Genomic DNA, 16,586 nt, shown 5'->3' with positions numbered 1-16,586 from the left:
CTTCACAGCTTTGCAGTATTTTTCTTGCTTGCAGGTAACTGCTCACATTCCTCCCTCTTCAATACACCTTAAGCGTAGGCTTTATACACTGCACCACTACAATGTTTYCCTCCGGGTTCCCATAATTAAATAATTTACTGCTCATCATCAGCATCATCCCTACTCATACGCACCCATRTTTTGTTTTTTCCTAGTTTCCCATCAGCATTTTCCAAAGGTTTAACACACAAAAAGGAAATCTACATTTAGTGCTCCATACAGTGGGAAAAACATGATTATTTAAAATTTTAAATAGAGCTTGAATGAATCAAAACCACAGAAGCTCAGTTCCATGTTCAAGTATGCAAAACCCTCTGCAGAAATAGATTGTCTTTTTGAAAAATACATAATGAAGTATCTCTCTGGACAGATCATAACACAATCAATTAGCTCATCTGCATAGCAGATGCATAGGGCAAATTAACTCTATTTGTAACTGGCAGTGACATTTTGTTCATTTGTAAAATGCTGCCCCTGGCCTAGGACGATTTTGATGACAGATCTGCACGAGTTACAAATACTACAGATAGTAAGGGTTTACTACACATAAAAAGTGAAGAGAAGAAGGTAAGATTCCACTGCTGCAACACATGCTGACACCACGCAGACCACAATTTGCCACAGAAATCACACACAGCAAGACTTATGGAAGGGACAGAAAAAGCAAGGGGTATTGAACCACAGAAAACATTCCCAGAAAGAGATGAYGTGCAATACCTGATAGCTACAGCAGGACAACATAAAAAGTGCATTTAGTCTGATTCACTCAAGTGTTAAAGTGATGGGGGAAGGCAGAAGGGAGTGGGGGAGGTAAGATGGCCACTGCCACTTTAACACACTCAATAATTTAACAGACAACCTGACGCAGGTTAAGTTGGGACTTGCTGGGAATCAATTTTACATCTTAAACTTTACACGCATCTTTTTGCTACAGTGGGGGCTGGTTTGCAGTGGGTTTTGCCTGGTTGGGTTTTTTAGAGTCTAAAGGATTCAGTACTAAATATCACAAGGAGACAGGCTTGTTTTTAAGCACCTCAATACGGGAATTTCCTTRTTTTGGAGCCTGTGCTTGAAAACATCACATCTATTAACCTATGATCTTACAAAATGCAASTCTTCAAAGAAACCGAGCTCTGCAGAAAGGAAAAGCATTAGAGGCTTGGTTTTAACACACGCTTCAGAACTGGGTTGTGACACCTCCAGATATAAATCTAACCCATTATCACCCCTACTAAATACTAACAGCTGGAGAGAGGGAAGCGGGTTAATTTTAGGCTCGTTTCCCTATTACACACCTCCGCTGCCAGAGCCCATAGAAAGGGTAAGAAGCAGGAGGAGCACCGCCGTCGGAGCCCCCGRCTGCTTATTCCCCCGGGCAGGGAGGCCGCCGGCGCCCCTGGGCTCACCCCCGCTCCGCTCCTCCCGAGGCTGGCGCGGGTGGGGTCACGGGGGTGTTTTTCCTCAGTCGGATTCTCACCCTGCCCGAGGAGGAGGATGACATKTCAGGGGTCGCCTCTCTCCATTCCGGGGGAGGGCGGAGGGACTAAGTGCTTTTTCGCCCCGCTTCCTGGCAGGGCAAAGCCGGGCACGACACCTGCCCCGGGGGTGGAGGGGTTTAAAGCTCACCTCGCCCCCCGACCCGCTCCCTAAGGCTCCCGCGGGGATCTTCCCGTCCGGCCGGGAATCCCTCGGTGTCCCACCCGCGTTGGCCCGGGAGTAAGGCAGGGCGCAGCCCAGCAGCGAGAAGCAGAACCCGGCGTGCCCGGAGGCCGGGCGGCCCCAGCCCGGCCAGCACCCCCGCGGGGCAGGGAAGCGGGACTGGCTTTCTCCCGGTGCTTTACCTCTGTACACCGGGGAGCTGGGGCTCCGTCTCTCAGGTGAGCTGCTCCTCCTGCTGCCGCCGCTCTCCGGCGAGCGCCGCTGCCTGCCCTTCACCCTGCCCGGCTCCGCTCCGCCGCCGCCCGTCGCCAGCGGCGGCGTCGCGCTGGGCGGCGGTGGGGGACTGCCTCCGCCGCGACCCCCGCCGCCCCCCGGCCCCGTGTTGCTGCCCACCGAGGCGGAGGGGGACCGGGTCGGGCTGTGCTGGTTGCCCCGCAGGAGCTGGTACGGGACGGTCGCTCGGATGGGCTGAAGCAGCCGGCTGGTCCCCGCCGCGCCTCCCCCGCCGCCGTTACCGGGGCCCCCGGCCGTGCCGGCCGTGGGGGACCCRGCGGCGCCGCGCCTCATCCTCTGCGGCGGGGGCTGGTGGTGGGACGGGGGGGTTTGCGAGGAGCTGGACGAGGACATGGCGGGGATGCGCAAGACCCCGCGGGTCACTCGCTCCGGTGGCTGCGGGGTACCCGAGCTCGGCCCCCGGCGCCCCGCATGCACCGGCCGCGGGGAGAGGAGAAGGAGGAGGGGAGGGAAGGAGGGAGGGGGCGGGGCGGGACAAGAGCTGCACGGCCCGAGGGAGTCTCCGCGCCGCCTGCCCAGCTGCCCCCGGCGCTTCCTATCGGCGACGGTGGCTGCTGCTTCCACGCCAGGCTCTGGCCATCGCCGCCCGCCCCAGCGTCGAGAGCACCGGGGGCGCTGCCGAGCCCAGCGGCCGCTCACATCGTACAGCGCTGCCGGCTCAGGGCGGTCGGCTGCAGGGCGCGACGAGGGGACGCGCAGCCGGAGGGGGAAGGATGGGGAGGGGGGGAGGCGCTTGCAGCCAGCTCTTGCTCCAGCTCCTGCTCCTGCCCCCGCCGGCGCCCGGGAGCCGCTGCCAGCACCATCCGCTCCCCACGCCGCCCGCCCTCCGAATGGCACCGCGCAGCCCCGGCGCCCGGCCGCGACGGGCAGGGGCGGTGGGCGCGGGCGCCCATTGGCTGCCACTGCGGCATCAGCGCGGGCTCCATTGGCCAACGGCCCTGTCGCTCTCCCCTGCGAGCCAATGGAAGCGGGCAGCGCGGCGGGGGCGTGGCCGGCGGCGGGGAGGCGGGCCGGGGGAAGTGGGATGTGGCGGCGGTGGGCGGGGCGCGCTCGGGCCCGGCCCTGGGGCGGGTGCGGGGCGGGTGCGGGGCCGTGGAGGCGGTGTGGTATCGTACGGTGCGGTGCGGAACGGTGCGGTGTGGTGCCGTGCGGTGTGGTGCCGTGCGGTGCCGTGCTGCGCGGTTCCGTGCTGCGCGGTGCGGTGCCTGCCCGTGGAGAGCGGCGAGAACAGCCCGGGGGCGCACCGGCTGAGGTGCCGAGATGCCCTCACTTCACAGTGCACTTTACGGGGATGCCGACTTAACTCTTGGGCTTAAGAGACCCAAACCTGGACCAAATCTTGTACTTCTCCCTATTCCCAGAGGACTGTCTGCCTCTTCCCGCTTACTCGACTCCCATGCAGGGAAGGCTCAGAAACAGCCAAAATTTCCCGCAATGAAGTCTGTTCACATCTATCAAGCTTTGACAATATTTTTAYTTTTGTTAAAAAATCAAGATGTTCTTCAAAGTCCAAATAAGTGTGGCTTCATAATTTCCTATAAGAATACCTATATATATATAKAAYGTATATTTTTTTTCCTAATGTACATCCAAAAACTTCTCAGAGGATGTCAAGAGGAAAACAAAAAGTTTTACACTGATATTTTTAAAAGTGTTTTTATTCTAGGAAAAAGAGCTCCCATTAGGTGAATTGACAACATGAGACAATGAAACACAAAATGAAGATCAGGATGAGTAGCTTAATAGCTAAGAAAATAAATGGTTGTAAGATGAGAGAGATGAGCTGAGTCCATCAAGAATGCAGTGCTTATGTTGGATCTGATGCAAAYAGGATGCTAATGGAGGAGAAGAAAATGCAAGGAGTCTTGCTATGTGGAGGAAGTCAGCTCAGTGGTATGGCCTCTCAGATTCAAACTGCAGGCATTAGGAGAACAAAAAGGACATGGAACATAGATAGATAGAAATAGAACGTTTAACAACATATACTCTCCTATGTTAGATATTGCCTTCAAATCAGTAATCAGTCAAAAGTGTCACAGAATTAACTATCCTTTGCACCCTTTTTGGTTTTATAACAAACACTCATMATGGYTTTGCACAYTTCAGATTACTACACTCACTCTCACTTCCAAAGYTGCCCATGGCTATCCTTATCCCTTGGTAGCACAAGAATCAGTTGATAGTCCCAATGAGAAACCGTATTCTCAGAAAATGCTTCTATTCATGGGCTGTTAGCGAGACTTTGTTTGCACTAGCAGCATGTGACGCAGTCACCGCGGTTATGTTACAGAAAGGGTTGGAATAATACACTGCACATCCACGTGAACATGTGCTCAGTCAACAAAGCCACTCGTGTAAATTAATTTTAAGAAAAATCAGCAGCAATGTATTTTTCATTAGTCCGRTCTTTTTGTTTTCTGCTAGCATGAGGGAAATTTGTTTGTAAAACTGGGCRTTAGAGACGTTTTCCCCAAGGATTTTGCACTGTACTTAATCACAGCTATGAAGTCCGTCTAGTTTATTTTTTTCTGCCTCACTGCACTGGGCTCAAAATGACTGGAAAGCACTCACCTGTAGTAGCTGTCTGCCCACAGTAATAGCAGAAGTGTTTTAAAGAGTAAGCACATTTTCCTRTATCTGTAACTTTGTCAGGTAACATTGCTGATGCAGGAGTGTCTTAGAGACCAAAAATCATTTGGTGTCTGCTGAGAAAGAACATACACCTTTGAGTAAGACAGTATATTCCAGCTATTGCCAATGCTCAGGACTACATCAGACTAAAATAAGGATGAACTAGTATTACTCTTGAATCTGTCTGTTTAGATGCTATTTTACAATGGCTATATTATACAATTTCCATGTTCTTGGACATCAAACAAGCAAGGTATTTGAATMGGAAGAATGGATGCATGCATAAATGCAAGGTGAATGTCTGACAAAGAAAATCCCACAAGCCCCAAAGCAAGAGCACACACAAGCACCCCAAACCATAGGGCATATCAKTGTAAAATATCAGTGGCAAGTTTTCCTTTCCACAGAAGCTGAGGACCATGCCACAGCCTTACAGTCCAAACCACGCCAAACTTACAGTCTTCACCTGCCTTTGAAGCAACCAGAAAAGAAAAGATCCACTKGGTCTGCTTCCAGCCAAACTGTTACCAGGCACATCAACAGCTGCACTGGGGAGACTTCACTCCCCAAAAGTTATTTCCATCCTATTTCCTTCTAAAYTAGAGTTAGCACACATAGGACAACACCATGTGCCTAGGAAGCAGCRATTTCAGAAAAGATAAAGAGAATATTCTTCTGTATTTTCAAGTGGGATACCAACTGTTGAATTTTTCACTGTTTTTCATCCAGGTTTCAGAGTACTTCCCTCAGGGAGTACCATTGCTCTGTAATATACAGAAGATATTGCAGGGAAAGTGAAGTAAAAACTGAGCTCCTATCAGAATCTTTGTATCTTTCAAAAACCCGTGTTTGTCTTAAATACCCTTTTCAACTTTTCAAAACCCACATAAATGCATTTCTCGCTTCTCTCTTTTCCATTTTGAGAAACTACCTTGGCAGCTGGTATGTGCTTAAGGGAGGTTAAACTGGAGGGAACAACAGGTATTTCTGAATCTTAAATCCTTCTGGTAGACAAGGACATCCTTAACACAGCTTCTGGGAGAGGCACGCTGAGAGCAGTGGAAATAACACATCACAGCAAGAACACGACAGCAAGGGAGTGAACTCAAGGAGTGGGGCAGTGTCTTGACAGGCAAGAGTGAAGCAAAGTTATATCTTTCCTGCTATTATCAGTTGATAATGGGTTCATCTCTCGAGGTCAGAAACAGGTTTACATGAGTGCCATGAGGCCTGGAAACTGAGAAGTTTTMAGCAGTCACTAGACACTGTGCAATGCTAATTCTTACTTTGTTCCTAGGTTTCAGAGAGGGCAAACTCTTCAAATCTGGACATACCTTTTGTTTCTAGACTCTTACCAGTGTGTAAGGTCATCAATCCTCTGCTCCCAGTGTATCTACCTCCTTGTTTCWTTATTTTTATGTCTCTCACATCTCYGTCTGTCTRTGTYTTCTTTGCTGCCCTTTTCCCACTACACTTAGAATCAAGTCCTTTGTAACTGTCTCTGAGGTATTCACACAGCATCTAACACAAAATAGCAATGRCAAAGGGTGAATTTATCTTCATTTGTGTTCAGGTCCATTCCCTGTGTTTCACTTATTTGTGATGAATATGCAGTTGGGAATAGTACSTTTGGGAAGAGAGAAATAACAAGAAGTACTTACATCAGAATAATATYCTGAAAGAGATGATGACCAGAAAGCATTATCTGTGGCCAAAGACTAGAACAACCCCTAATGACCCAAACTGCAGCTCTCAAATGACAAAACAGGCTGAGAGCATCCCTAGACAGGAATGGAAACATCACCTGTGACTGCTGTCTGGAGTTGAGCAGCTCTGCTGAAGCAGCAGTGACCCCTTTTCCTAGAAAATTTCTGTCTCAAGCTGTGGAGGTGTTGGTTTAGTTTTTGGCCTGTTTTGCCTTTAAATGCAGTTCTAGTAGAATAAGACAGTAACGGGGAAAAATATATATGGGATTATTTTGACTACAAGGTTTTTTGACAGACACTGTCTTCATCAACCACGGTCCATCTTCTCACATCTCCCAAATATACAGTGGCACAGATACCATCTCCTCAGATCAGCTAAACACTGTCTATCCCCAAGCCTCTTGGGACTTACCTTGCATTTGAGGCCTTGAATTCTCAAGGGTTGCTGCTACATCATTATCCCCACTGCTGGCTTGGTTAACACTCACCAGGGAAGAGAATTCCAACTCCTGATCCATTTCAAGTCTCTACATGCTCAAGTTATTTTCCAGCAACAAAAGGAAACCCACTGCTGAGAACTTACCTTAACATTGCTGATCATCCAATTTAGGGTCAAGCATGTGGTCAAGTGCTAGATTTCCTTATCTCGTGTCTTTGTTTTCCTGGATTTGGGGAAAATGTATTGTGTAAAGGGCTGTTAGACCTATGGTCCAACAGCACTTATGCCAGGTCAAATAAATGTTTGTATTTATGAATATTCACAAACTGGAAAACTTSAGAATCAAGTTTACAATCAAATTTCAGCCAGACGGTATTACAGTACTTTCTTTTTAGTCAAATGCTACAGTTAACTTTATTTCATTCARTGCATAGGATTGTCACTAGGCGTGAGGACTGCATAATGAACCAGCCAAGAAACTACAGAATGAGAGCCAGACTAAAGATTTTCCCTTAAGAAAATTGAATACCATTTTGGGTAATTGTCTTTTTTCTCCTATCTGTCAGAAGCCTTTTTGTGATACTGAATAACTCACTTAAACCAGAACCTGCMCATTAACATTACCTTTGTTAYRACAAAGTCTTATCTCATCTGGAATCARACCTACTGCTACATTCTCTTCTCTTCTCCAGGAAAATAGGCCAACCACTTGGGACTTTTGAATTATGTATTCCTTAGGCATCTGCTTTAACTTAAAGGCGAACATTCAACTCACAGCTGAAATCACCCAAMCTTCCTACSAGCTCAGTCTRRTGTTTTTCTTTCTATTCATTGGTACAGGTAATGCCATTCAACCCTTTGCTTTAGCCAGCAARTTAACCAYGTCAGACTGTGCCCTGTGGAAAGCTGAGTTTTCTCCAGGCAGCAATCCTGCTCTAAATTGCTGTTCTGAGTTTGGTTACTTGTCTCAACCACCATCTCCATCTCCCCTCCCCAGTTCATCACCTGGAAGAAAGTCTGATTTGCACAGCTGGGGCTGAGCCCAAGTTCTTTCGAAGGAGGAACCCAGGGATTTTGCAGGTTTCTTTTCCCTTTTTTCCATTTTTAGGCATCTGATAWGAGGACACTTGTGAACATTTGTGGTCACTTCACACCAAAGTGAAGCTGATTGAAGCAGGGTAAAATGGTTGGTATTCCGATAACCTGCCATGTCAAATGTAAGGGACACTTGTGCCAGTTCTTTAATTTCTCTTGCCAGTGTCTTATCTAAAAGATATCAATCATAATAGCAAGATGATRTAACACTGCATGTTGACATAATAAAAATATTTTTTTTAGAATAGTTTCATATGAGCTACATAATAGAACCATCTGTGAGGAAAAAAGTTGTTTTCAGAGTACTTAGGTAATGTATGTTATGTACAGCAATAGTATCTTTAATGGAACAGATAGAAAGTAAGCAAATAACAGTAGTAATTTGAATATATTGATATTTTTTATCTATTACCAATCGCACGAATATAATAAAAGGAGAAGCACCATTTCATGAGCTAAGGGTATTAGGAAAGCACAAATGTACTGTAAAATATTTTGATTTATTTGACATTTAACTTATTGAATGAGCAGCATTCCCTTAACGAGGTAGATTTGAAGCCATTATGATCCATTAAAACAGTAATAAGTGTCTGATAGTAGTGTCCCTGACATCTTTCTATAAAGATTTCTTGATTTGGTCTGTATCTGGYTTTGTTTTGTTCTTTCTGAGCTGCATTAAGCATGAATGCTCCTACCACACCAGTGCCCTTGCTGGCAGATTTGTGCTGCTGTTAATAAGGGCACATTTTGACGATACTGATTTAAAAGGCAAATCTGAGGGTTAGGGARCTTCAACCTTCATTTCAGAGAGTCCTTTCCTGGGTTGCTTCTACCCCTCTAGTTTTCCAACTTCACTGTTTCTGACAAATAAAGCCTTGTTCACCACGACCTTTCTTTCTAGGCACAACAAACAGCACTAAACTTTATTTGGAACTTATCATCACTGTTCCTTTACCAGCCAAATGGGATGCTGTTGAGTGACATGGTGGACTCCACAACTGCTACTGGGAGGTAAACGTGCCATCTCTGAATCTTCAAAGCACGAGAATATTCTCTTGTTAAATAAATTTTGCAGCCTGGCAAGAATAGTAACAACAAAATGCATTAGAGAGCCACATTTAAAGAATTTTAGGATATGCWACTCTATAAGCAAAGTATTCTTAGTAAGAATATTCCATTCTGTGCATACAATGAGTTATGGGGCAGAGCAGAGTCACAGCACTGAGTCAAAATGCTGGAAATATTATTTCCAGGTAGGTAATATATTGGCCTGTAGAACGAATATTTATTTGTAAATGTGGTTTGTTGGTGTGACAGCTATAAAACAGACTGTAAGAGTCTGCCTAACGCTAATTTACATACAATAAGAGTGCATTTACATAACAGTAAGGAGCCAACCTGTAAAAACAAGGAAGTATGMAGTTAGCTTAGAAGTGTTCCTTTGAGGTGGTGTGGTATTTAAGTGAAATATATGATGCATTTCTGTTTTAACTGCATGTTTCCTCAAATTTCTGAGTCCATGTCAACAGCTTTAACTGCATTTTAAAACCAGTTTGGGGATGTGAATTTCCTTTGTCTCTTTTATGTCCCTAACTAAGATAGAATGCAAAATTTCAGCATCATTAAAAGAGGAAAAAAAAAGAAAAAGAAAGGGAGCTGCCAGTAGGTCTCAGCAGCTGGAATAATCTCCACAGGGAGAGGTGGAAACCTTATTCCATGAGTCATTTAATACCAAATAAAGCACTGGAGAATAAATTGTAAGGCATGATTTTTTGTTGTTCATTGACAGAGGGAAGGCTACCTGACTTATTGGAGCTTTTTGGTTTTTTAAATTCTTTAGTAATAGAAAGTGTGGACAATGCTATGGATATAGTTTTTTTTTTTTTATAATTTATTGTTTTTTTTTTTTTTATAATTTATTGTCATTCTGGTTCTTGCTGTCATGTAATAGAGTAAAGGCATGAGTAACTTTAGCCCCTGACCACCTTGAAGAATGCAAGATCAGGCCCTCCAGAGCTGCTGAAATTCAGGATCCTCTCAAGTAGTGGCCATGGCTGATGTAGTTACACAGTGGCTTAATTACAGTTCCATAAAAGGTTTTACATACCCGACCATCACAGGTCCTGCTATTAAATGCTACTCTTCAGTGACAAAGCTCTGAGGAAGGCAGCTGAGTGAGCTGTGTTTGCTGGCATGGCGTGCTCTTGGTCTCCAGTGGAATCCAGGAGACTGATAAAAGGCAACAAATAACCCCCTTGCATCGGCACAGAGCCTGTCTGTAATCAAACATAATTATGGAATCACTACCAGTCAGAGCTGTTAYGGTCTTGCCTGTAATCAAGAACAGCATTATTGCAACATTTATTACTCTCAAAAGTAATCTGAGATTTATGGGTCCTTGGAAAGAAAGCATTGTTAGGCAAATCTATCTGTAAGCATTATTTGGCCAGAAAGAGAGTCCTTTCTCTGAGAGACCAGAGCAGTTCCAWTGAATCACATCTTTTGGGTAATTTCTTCAGATTCTTCTGAGTCTTAAATGACAAAAAGCACACACATTACTTGAAGAAATTCAAACCTGTACTTGCCAGCCAAGCAGATGCAGACACACATTTATTTCCCTGATGCTCGAGATACAATGTAACCACTGCTGGTGGAGACGGAACATTCCAATAATGTGGGAATCRGTGTCATCATGCAGAAACCAAACGCTTTGATGTAATTGCTCAGTTTTTATAAGMCCATGATGAAAGGTCCCAAGGGGAAGACCTTCTCCTATAGTACTGAGTTATGGCTCTGGCTCTACCAATTGAGTGTGTATCTCTGTTACATGAGAGGGGAGGTTGAACAGAAAATGCATCTGGAAAAATGATGGTATGTGACATAACTCATCATAAGAAGTCTAGAGAAAGGGAATAAGAAGTTCAGTTGATCGTGCAAGGGTAGAAGAAGTGGTATCTCTTCACTTTGGACAGAAAAGGAGAAAAGATTTTTTCATGACTTCTTAGTTTACAAGGGGACAGAAGAAAGCCATGTATTCAGAAGTGGATATGAGTGGGAAAACAATGGGTGAAGAAAAAGCTTGTTACCTTAAAAATGTTACCTCAAAAGGTTTGGAAACCTATTAATAAAACCACCTCAAAGCACCCCAGGGAAACAGTGTTTTCTTCTCCAAGTCCCACAGGTGATCTGTAGGGTTGATCTGCAGGGCACAGGAGCTGAAGCAGACTACTCCCCATACCAAGCCTSTGAGGTTAGGAGAGTCAGCTCCTCTGTTTGTGTGTGCGGTGACAGTTCTGCCAAATACTTTTCAGATACAGCAGCTTTATCAGTGAGAAGGATCTGGGCTGCCCTGCAAAGATAATCCTCCCAGTGGTGTGTCAGCCTCAAAGAAGGGTGTGATTATCATTCCAGAGGAGTGTAATGTGAACCTGTGCCTCCCATTCAGCCAAGTGATGGTTAGATCAAGGAGGTTTCTACTGTTTGCTCACCCTTTCTTTCATTTCTTCTCTTTCTTTCCTTTTCTTCCAGCAAACAATTTATCTTCATATTAACTTCTTTTATTACGTACATTTAAGATGTCCAAAGCATGAACAAATGCCCCAAGGCACAGTGGTCCTTGGAAATGATCTCCTGCCAGACCAGCAGCAGAGTACTAGGTGGGTGAGAGTTTCTCATCTTGGGGTGCTTGGAAGTTTGCTGGCTCTGATTAGAATTTTACAAAGATAGRGTTTCTCTACAAACAGTCTAAAGGAGTCTTTTACTGTACTTTCAGCTCTGCTAAGCTGTGTTTTAAGATTTTGCTACCAGCTCTGGCCTGGGACACACAAAGATCCGGGCCCAAGGTAAGGGTGATACTCACCTCTGATGGAACAGTCTTAGAGATGGATGTCATCTGTTCTGTCCCTTCAAGAAAGATCTTCATACAGTGAAGTCAGGTGTCTGATCTCTCAGGTCTCYTGAACTCATGTGTCCATTTTGTTGTTTTGGGTTTTTTTTTCCCCACAGGAAGGACAAACACATCAAACAGCAGCTGGGATAATGGCCACCCTCTAGCCATATTGATCATAATCCATGCACAAATTATTTGTGTTTGTCTGGGGTCTTGCTCTGGTCTTGCAGCAATGGAGTTCAGTGTGGAATTTGATACACAAAAAAAAATACAGAAAATTAAGGCGGTTAAAACTCAAGATCAAACAAATAACTACTGCATGACAACAGCAAGTGAGCTTGATCTTTAAAACCAGAAATTTTTCTCTACCAAAGTGCCTTTCCTCACTGCAGTCTGCATGGAGGAAGGAGCAGAGGCAGCTGCAGCCACCTCAGCTTCAGAGATGGGGCTCCCAGCAGTCAGTCCTGCAAGAAAACACCTGGCTGGCCTTAACGAACATTATTTTCTAGAATGTTCCCAGAGCTCTGCTGGCAGGGAAATATACCTGCCTTGTAAGGGAGAACATAAAGAGGCAGTTCTCAAACAGCACATGGTTTGACTTATAAAAGCTTTCCTTAAGGGCAGGATTAATTATATATCATAAAGATCTGTTATATATTCTGTTTATACAATTATAAAGCATTATGGTTAATTAGTTGTGGTACAGACTTCTGAAGCAGAATCTGGTTAGAGAATAAACAAAACGCTCAGTCAGCTGCGACGGTGGTTAACAACTCACTTTCATATCACTTCTCTCACTTAACTCTATTGAAGTGATTTATAAGTTATGCAGTCCAGTGGGATTGAGCTTTGTGTATTTGGTGCTTTTTTGGTTTATATAAAAGTAGACTATGCAAATCAGAAATGGYCTGAGATTCTCACACCTTTAAGAAATTAAATTCAAAATATTCCCTAACCAACTTTAATTCAACTGTTTTCTCACCTGTTAGCTACTTGTGATCCTATTATGTCTGGCATTGTATRTACACAGAAAATAAATACTTCTCCATCCCCTTTTCCTGTCCTGCTATAGACAGTTCTGACTGGCAGCAGTGGGAATCTCTATCTACATCACGATCCTTAAAATAGCAGTGAAATCCTGATTCTGTAAAGATATTGATAGAAGTGTGCAATACTGCACAGATTTTGGTTTTAGACTACATTTTTACAGTAGTTCAGAGCTATGAATGAGTTGACACAATATTAATGTCTCAAACCATCTGACATATTTCAACTTACTTTTTTGACATCACATGATTTAGCACTGAGTCTTATTGTTGTRCACACTCTGCCACAGGTGTCTGGGAAGAGCTTTTTGAAATCTCATCAATGTCATGTGAGTAGAGCTAAATAAAATTATATTAATACTACTTGTCACGTCATGGGATATTGTACTGGTTACTGTGCATGCCCAAAAAGCACTTCTTAAAGCAAAAAAAGATGGCAATATTTAYAAAAGAAACTGAAGGAAAAGAATACAAGATGGGAGCAAGAGAGCAAAAGTATGTATTTAGTATAGTCTAGATATMTATACTGCAAAATATAGCACACAGTATTTTAAAAATCTACAAATAAATTCAAATGAGCACTCYCCACTGAAAATGCCACAGCCTGGTATCAATTCTGTTTCCTGAATGCATCAAGGAAGTAGCGGGAGTTGAGATAACTTTTAAGAAAGACTTCATAGTCTTTTTTAAAGTCTATTTTGGGCTTAGTTGTCTAGAAGAAAGCCTGAAATATGTATATGAAAGAACTTCTGATAGACAAAGGTGTATGGGCAACTAAAAATGGCATTGTCAGCTTGGAACTGCACTGKAAGATATGAGATTATAGAGGAGAGCCCAAAGGATGCTCCCAACTTCTATTCAAAATGGCACTGAAGGGGAATGCCAGGCAAGGATACAGAGAGATGCTGAGTAAATCAGAAAGAGGATTCACAAAGGTTATCTTGACTTCAGTGTTTTAGGCTCCAGGGGAAATCAGGTCTGGATAATAAAAAGTGGAGAAGTTGCATTCTAGATATGACATTGATGCAATCGCAGGAAATCACCTAGGAAAGCACACAATTAGAATAATAAGAGGTTAAAAAAGAGCCTGGTGAGGTATCTGTTGAAATTTAGGATAGAGATCTCCCACAGCTGAAAGAAAAGTTAAGGAAGTGGCAGTGATTTGAAAAATAAAACAAACAAAAAACAAAAATAAAAACAATAAAAAAAAACACAAAAAACACCCAACAAACAAACAGAAAGAAAAAAAAAACCCAAAAAAACCAAAAACCCCAAATTTCTTTTTGATAGTGAGTCAAGAGAGGACAGTATTTCCGAGTCACAGTATGATCAATAACATCACAGGCTGTGGAAGTGGGAGGGGTCCTGAGATTTGGTCACATCACCAATAATGACCTCAAAAGAGCTGAGTGGGGTGCACAGAGCTGGAATTAAAGACAACTTGGGAAAAGGGAAGTTGGCAGAAAGCCATCTGAGGTCATAGTTTCAGGCAATGCATTATTTTATTTTTAAACTTATAGACAGGAGGAAAACTCAGCAGAAATATGAGAACAAAATTAAGTCAAACACAGGATTTAAAAAAAAACATGGATGAGACAGGTATCATTCCATGTATACTGGGATGTTTGTGAAGAGTTACAACAAAAAAGAACAAGGAGAAAACCTTGTTTTTTGTTCTACAAATAGAAAATTAARGATCACTGGTAAAGGAGGAGGGTTAAAATGAAAACCTGATGAGAATTTCCAGGAAAAGGGATTGGGAGTGAGAGAATAAAAATGTGGGAGAGTGAATGAAAGGAGAAGGAACATGGATTTGTTAATTAGATCTTCTCTTGAAAATGAAATAACTGATAGCATGGATAAGAAGAGGCAGAGGTGTGTGAAGCTGATTTCAGGATAGCATTATTTAAATTAAATGTTTGTATCTATAAATTAAACATACTTTCACATTTTAAACATGGAGAAGCTATTACATAATTTGAATTAATATGACAGATATGTAAAAATTTATTATGTAATTTGAATCAATGTGACAGAAATGTAAAAATTTAAAAACTGTTTCCAGTCTCATGTCTGGAGTGTAAATAATATTAAGGTCATTGGACAGTGATTAAAAAATTAAATATTATCTTGAATTTGTGTGGAAAGTGATTATTTTTCAAGCAACTAACAGAGCCAGTTTTTATCTTCTGACAGGAAATGTGTGTCTGTGCAGATGAAAATAAGATGACATATTAAAAATTGTTGCTCCCTAGTAGATAGTAATAATTGAGTTTACACAAAGAGATTTTGAAAATAAAGTCAGAAGTCCTATTCYTTGTTTTATGCAAGTGAAAGTCTACTTTTGTCATCTCCCAGGCATTTCCCTGTTYCCTCAACAGCCCTGTGGATAAACAGCCCATAACTGCTGTGTGAATGTCATTCTCTGCTTATCATTCCTACATTATTATAAAATAAGCTTTTTGATGCCCAATTTTAGCAGTGACATGATCAAACACATGGGGTAGAGAAGATTTAGAAGCTCATCTTGTCCACCCAACAGTCCAAAAAGCTGGAACACATCATCCAGCAGAGGTTTAAGTTCCCAAATAAAACAGCTTTCCTTCTTTCAAGCAGCAAGCTTTCCGAGGAAGAGTTCTCATTTACAAATTCCCCTCAAACAGTTCATCACATATAAATTTCTGWATTTTGTTGCTGTTTGCCATGTGCAAGCTAGCTATGCTAAATAACACTAAAAACATCCCACTTTATTCTATGCAAATAAAGAATTTTAATGAGCATTAGTCTCATGGAAACAAACAAGAACTTAAACAGCTGTACAGGAGGGACTGTGCCACCATGTGAAGAATAATCCTAAAGTTTGTGTAGGGAGTGTTAATAGTTTGTATGGGAATAAAATGTTATGTTTTTAGTTGTTTTAAGAAAAAGAAGATTAGAATGTAAAATKAWTAATGTAAATAGTTTATAATTATAAATATTATTAATATTGTAGCTTTTGCAAACCTACCAATCCTATGCTGTTGAGTAGAAAGTGACARCCTCACTGACCAATGTATGTTTAACACAAATGTATGCACTGGTTGCTAAAGTAGATAAAAGAAGCTTGTCCCACAAKAAAGTCCTTCTTTCTTTCTGTTTTTTCACCCACTTTTTGTATATTTTGTATCTATTCTTTTATGTCGGCTGTCTGGCCAACAGYGACAAGTTTGTAAGAGAGCAAAGGTCCCACTGGCTGAGCTTTTGCAGTAGTGATGTATTTAAAAACAGTAACATGTACACGASTGTGACCACCTTGGGCCTTTGATGCCTGGAGTGGACATTGCTGTGACATCTGAGCRCCACGTTAACACACACCTCTCACTTTTAATGTTTACAATAGGCAACCATAGGCAGGCTTTTAGTGTTTGTGTGCTGCCTTTGAGTGTGCCCATAGTCCAACACCGTTCCTGAGGATGTCTCAGTGTCTGGAAAATGCCTGCTTTGCCCAGAGCCAGCACAGCCCTTGGCAGCCCAGCTCTATCCCCCAGCCTGCGTGGGCTCTCGGAGCCTCTGGCACGCAGCTTGGCAGCCACAGGAGTAAAAATAACTTTGCTTCCCTCCCACCGCCTTTCTACCCCGGTGCAGAGGGAAGGAAAGGATATTTAGTGCTGAAACTAGAGAGAGTTCGGGTAATAATAGCATTTTAGGAATAAATTATGAAGATACACATATTTCAGGCAGTTCCAACCTGCCCTTAAATTACAGCCTGTAGTGCAGCACTCCCCTACACACTTGGTAGAAAAGTACTG

At 43.2% G+C, this 16,586-nt stretch overlaps 1 protein-coding gene across 4 annotated transcripts in view; it reads right to left on the bottom strand.

The window, feature by feature from the left end:
- GLCCI1 (glucocorticoid induced 1) overlaps positions 1 to 2,818 on the bottom strand; it is a 52,704-nt gene extending 49,886 nt beyond the window's left edge. For all 4 annotated transcript variants that reach the window (XM_057370689.1, XM_057370688.1, XM_057370690.1 and 1 more), the window contains exon 1: positions 1,881 to 2,818. In XM_057370689.1, coding sequence (XP_057226672.1) covers positions 1,881 to 2,325 — 445 coding nt within the window. In that variant the 5' untranslated portion in view covers positions 2,326 to 2,818. The remainder of the gene's footprint in view (positions 1 to 1,880) is intronic.
- Between the last annotated feature and the right edge of the window lie 13,768 nt (positions 2,819 to 16,586).

The sequence above is a fragment of the Malurus melanocephalus genome, unplaced genomic scaffold (genome assembly GCF_030028575.1).
Source record: "Malurus melanocephalus ecotype Western Australia unplaced genomic scaffold, MMel_1.1 scaffold_130, whole genome shotgun sequence".
Lineage (NCBI taxonomy): Eukaryota > Metazoa > Chordata > Aves > Passeriformes > Maluridae > Malurus > Malurus melanocephalus.
This window is presented reverse-complemented; position numbering and strand designations above follow the sequence as displayed.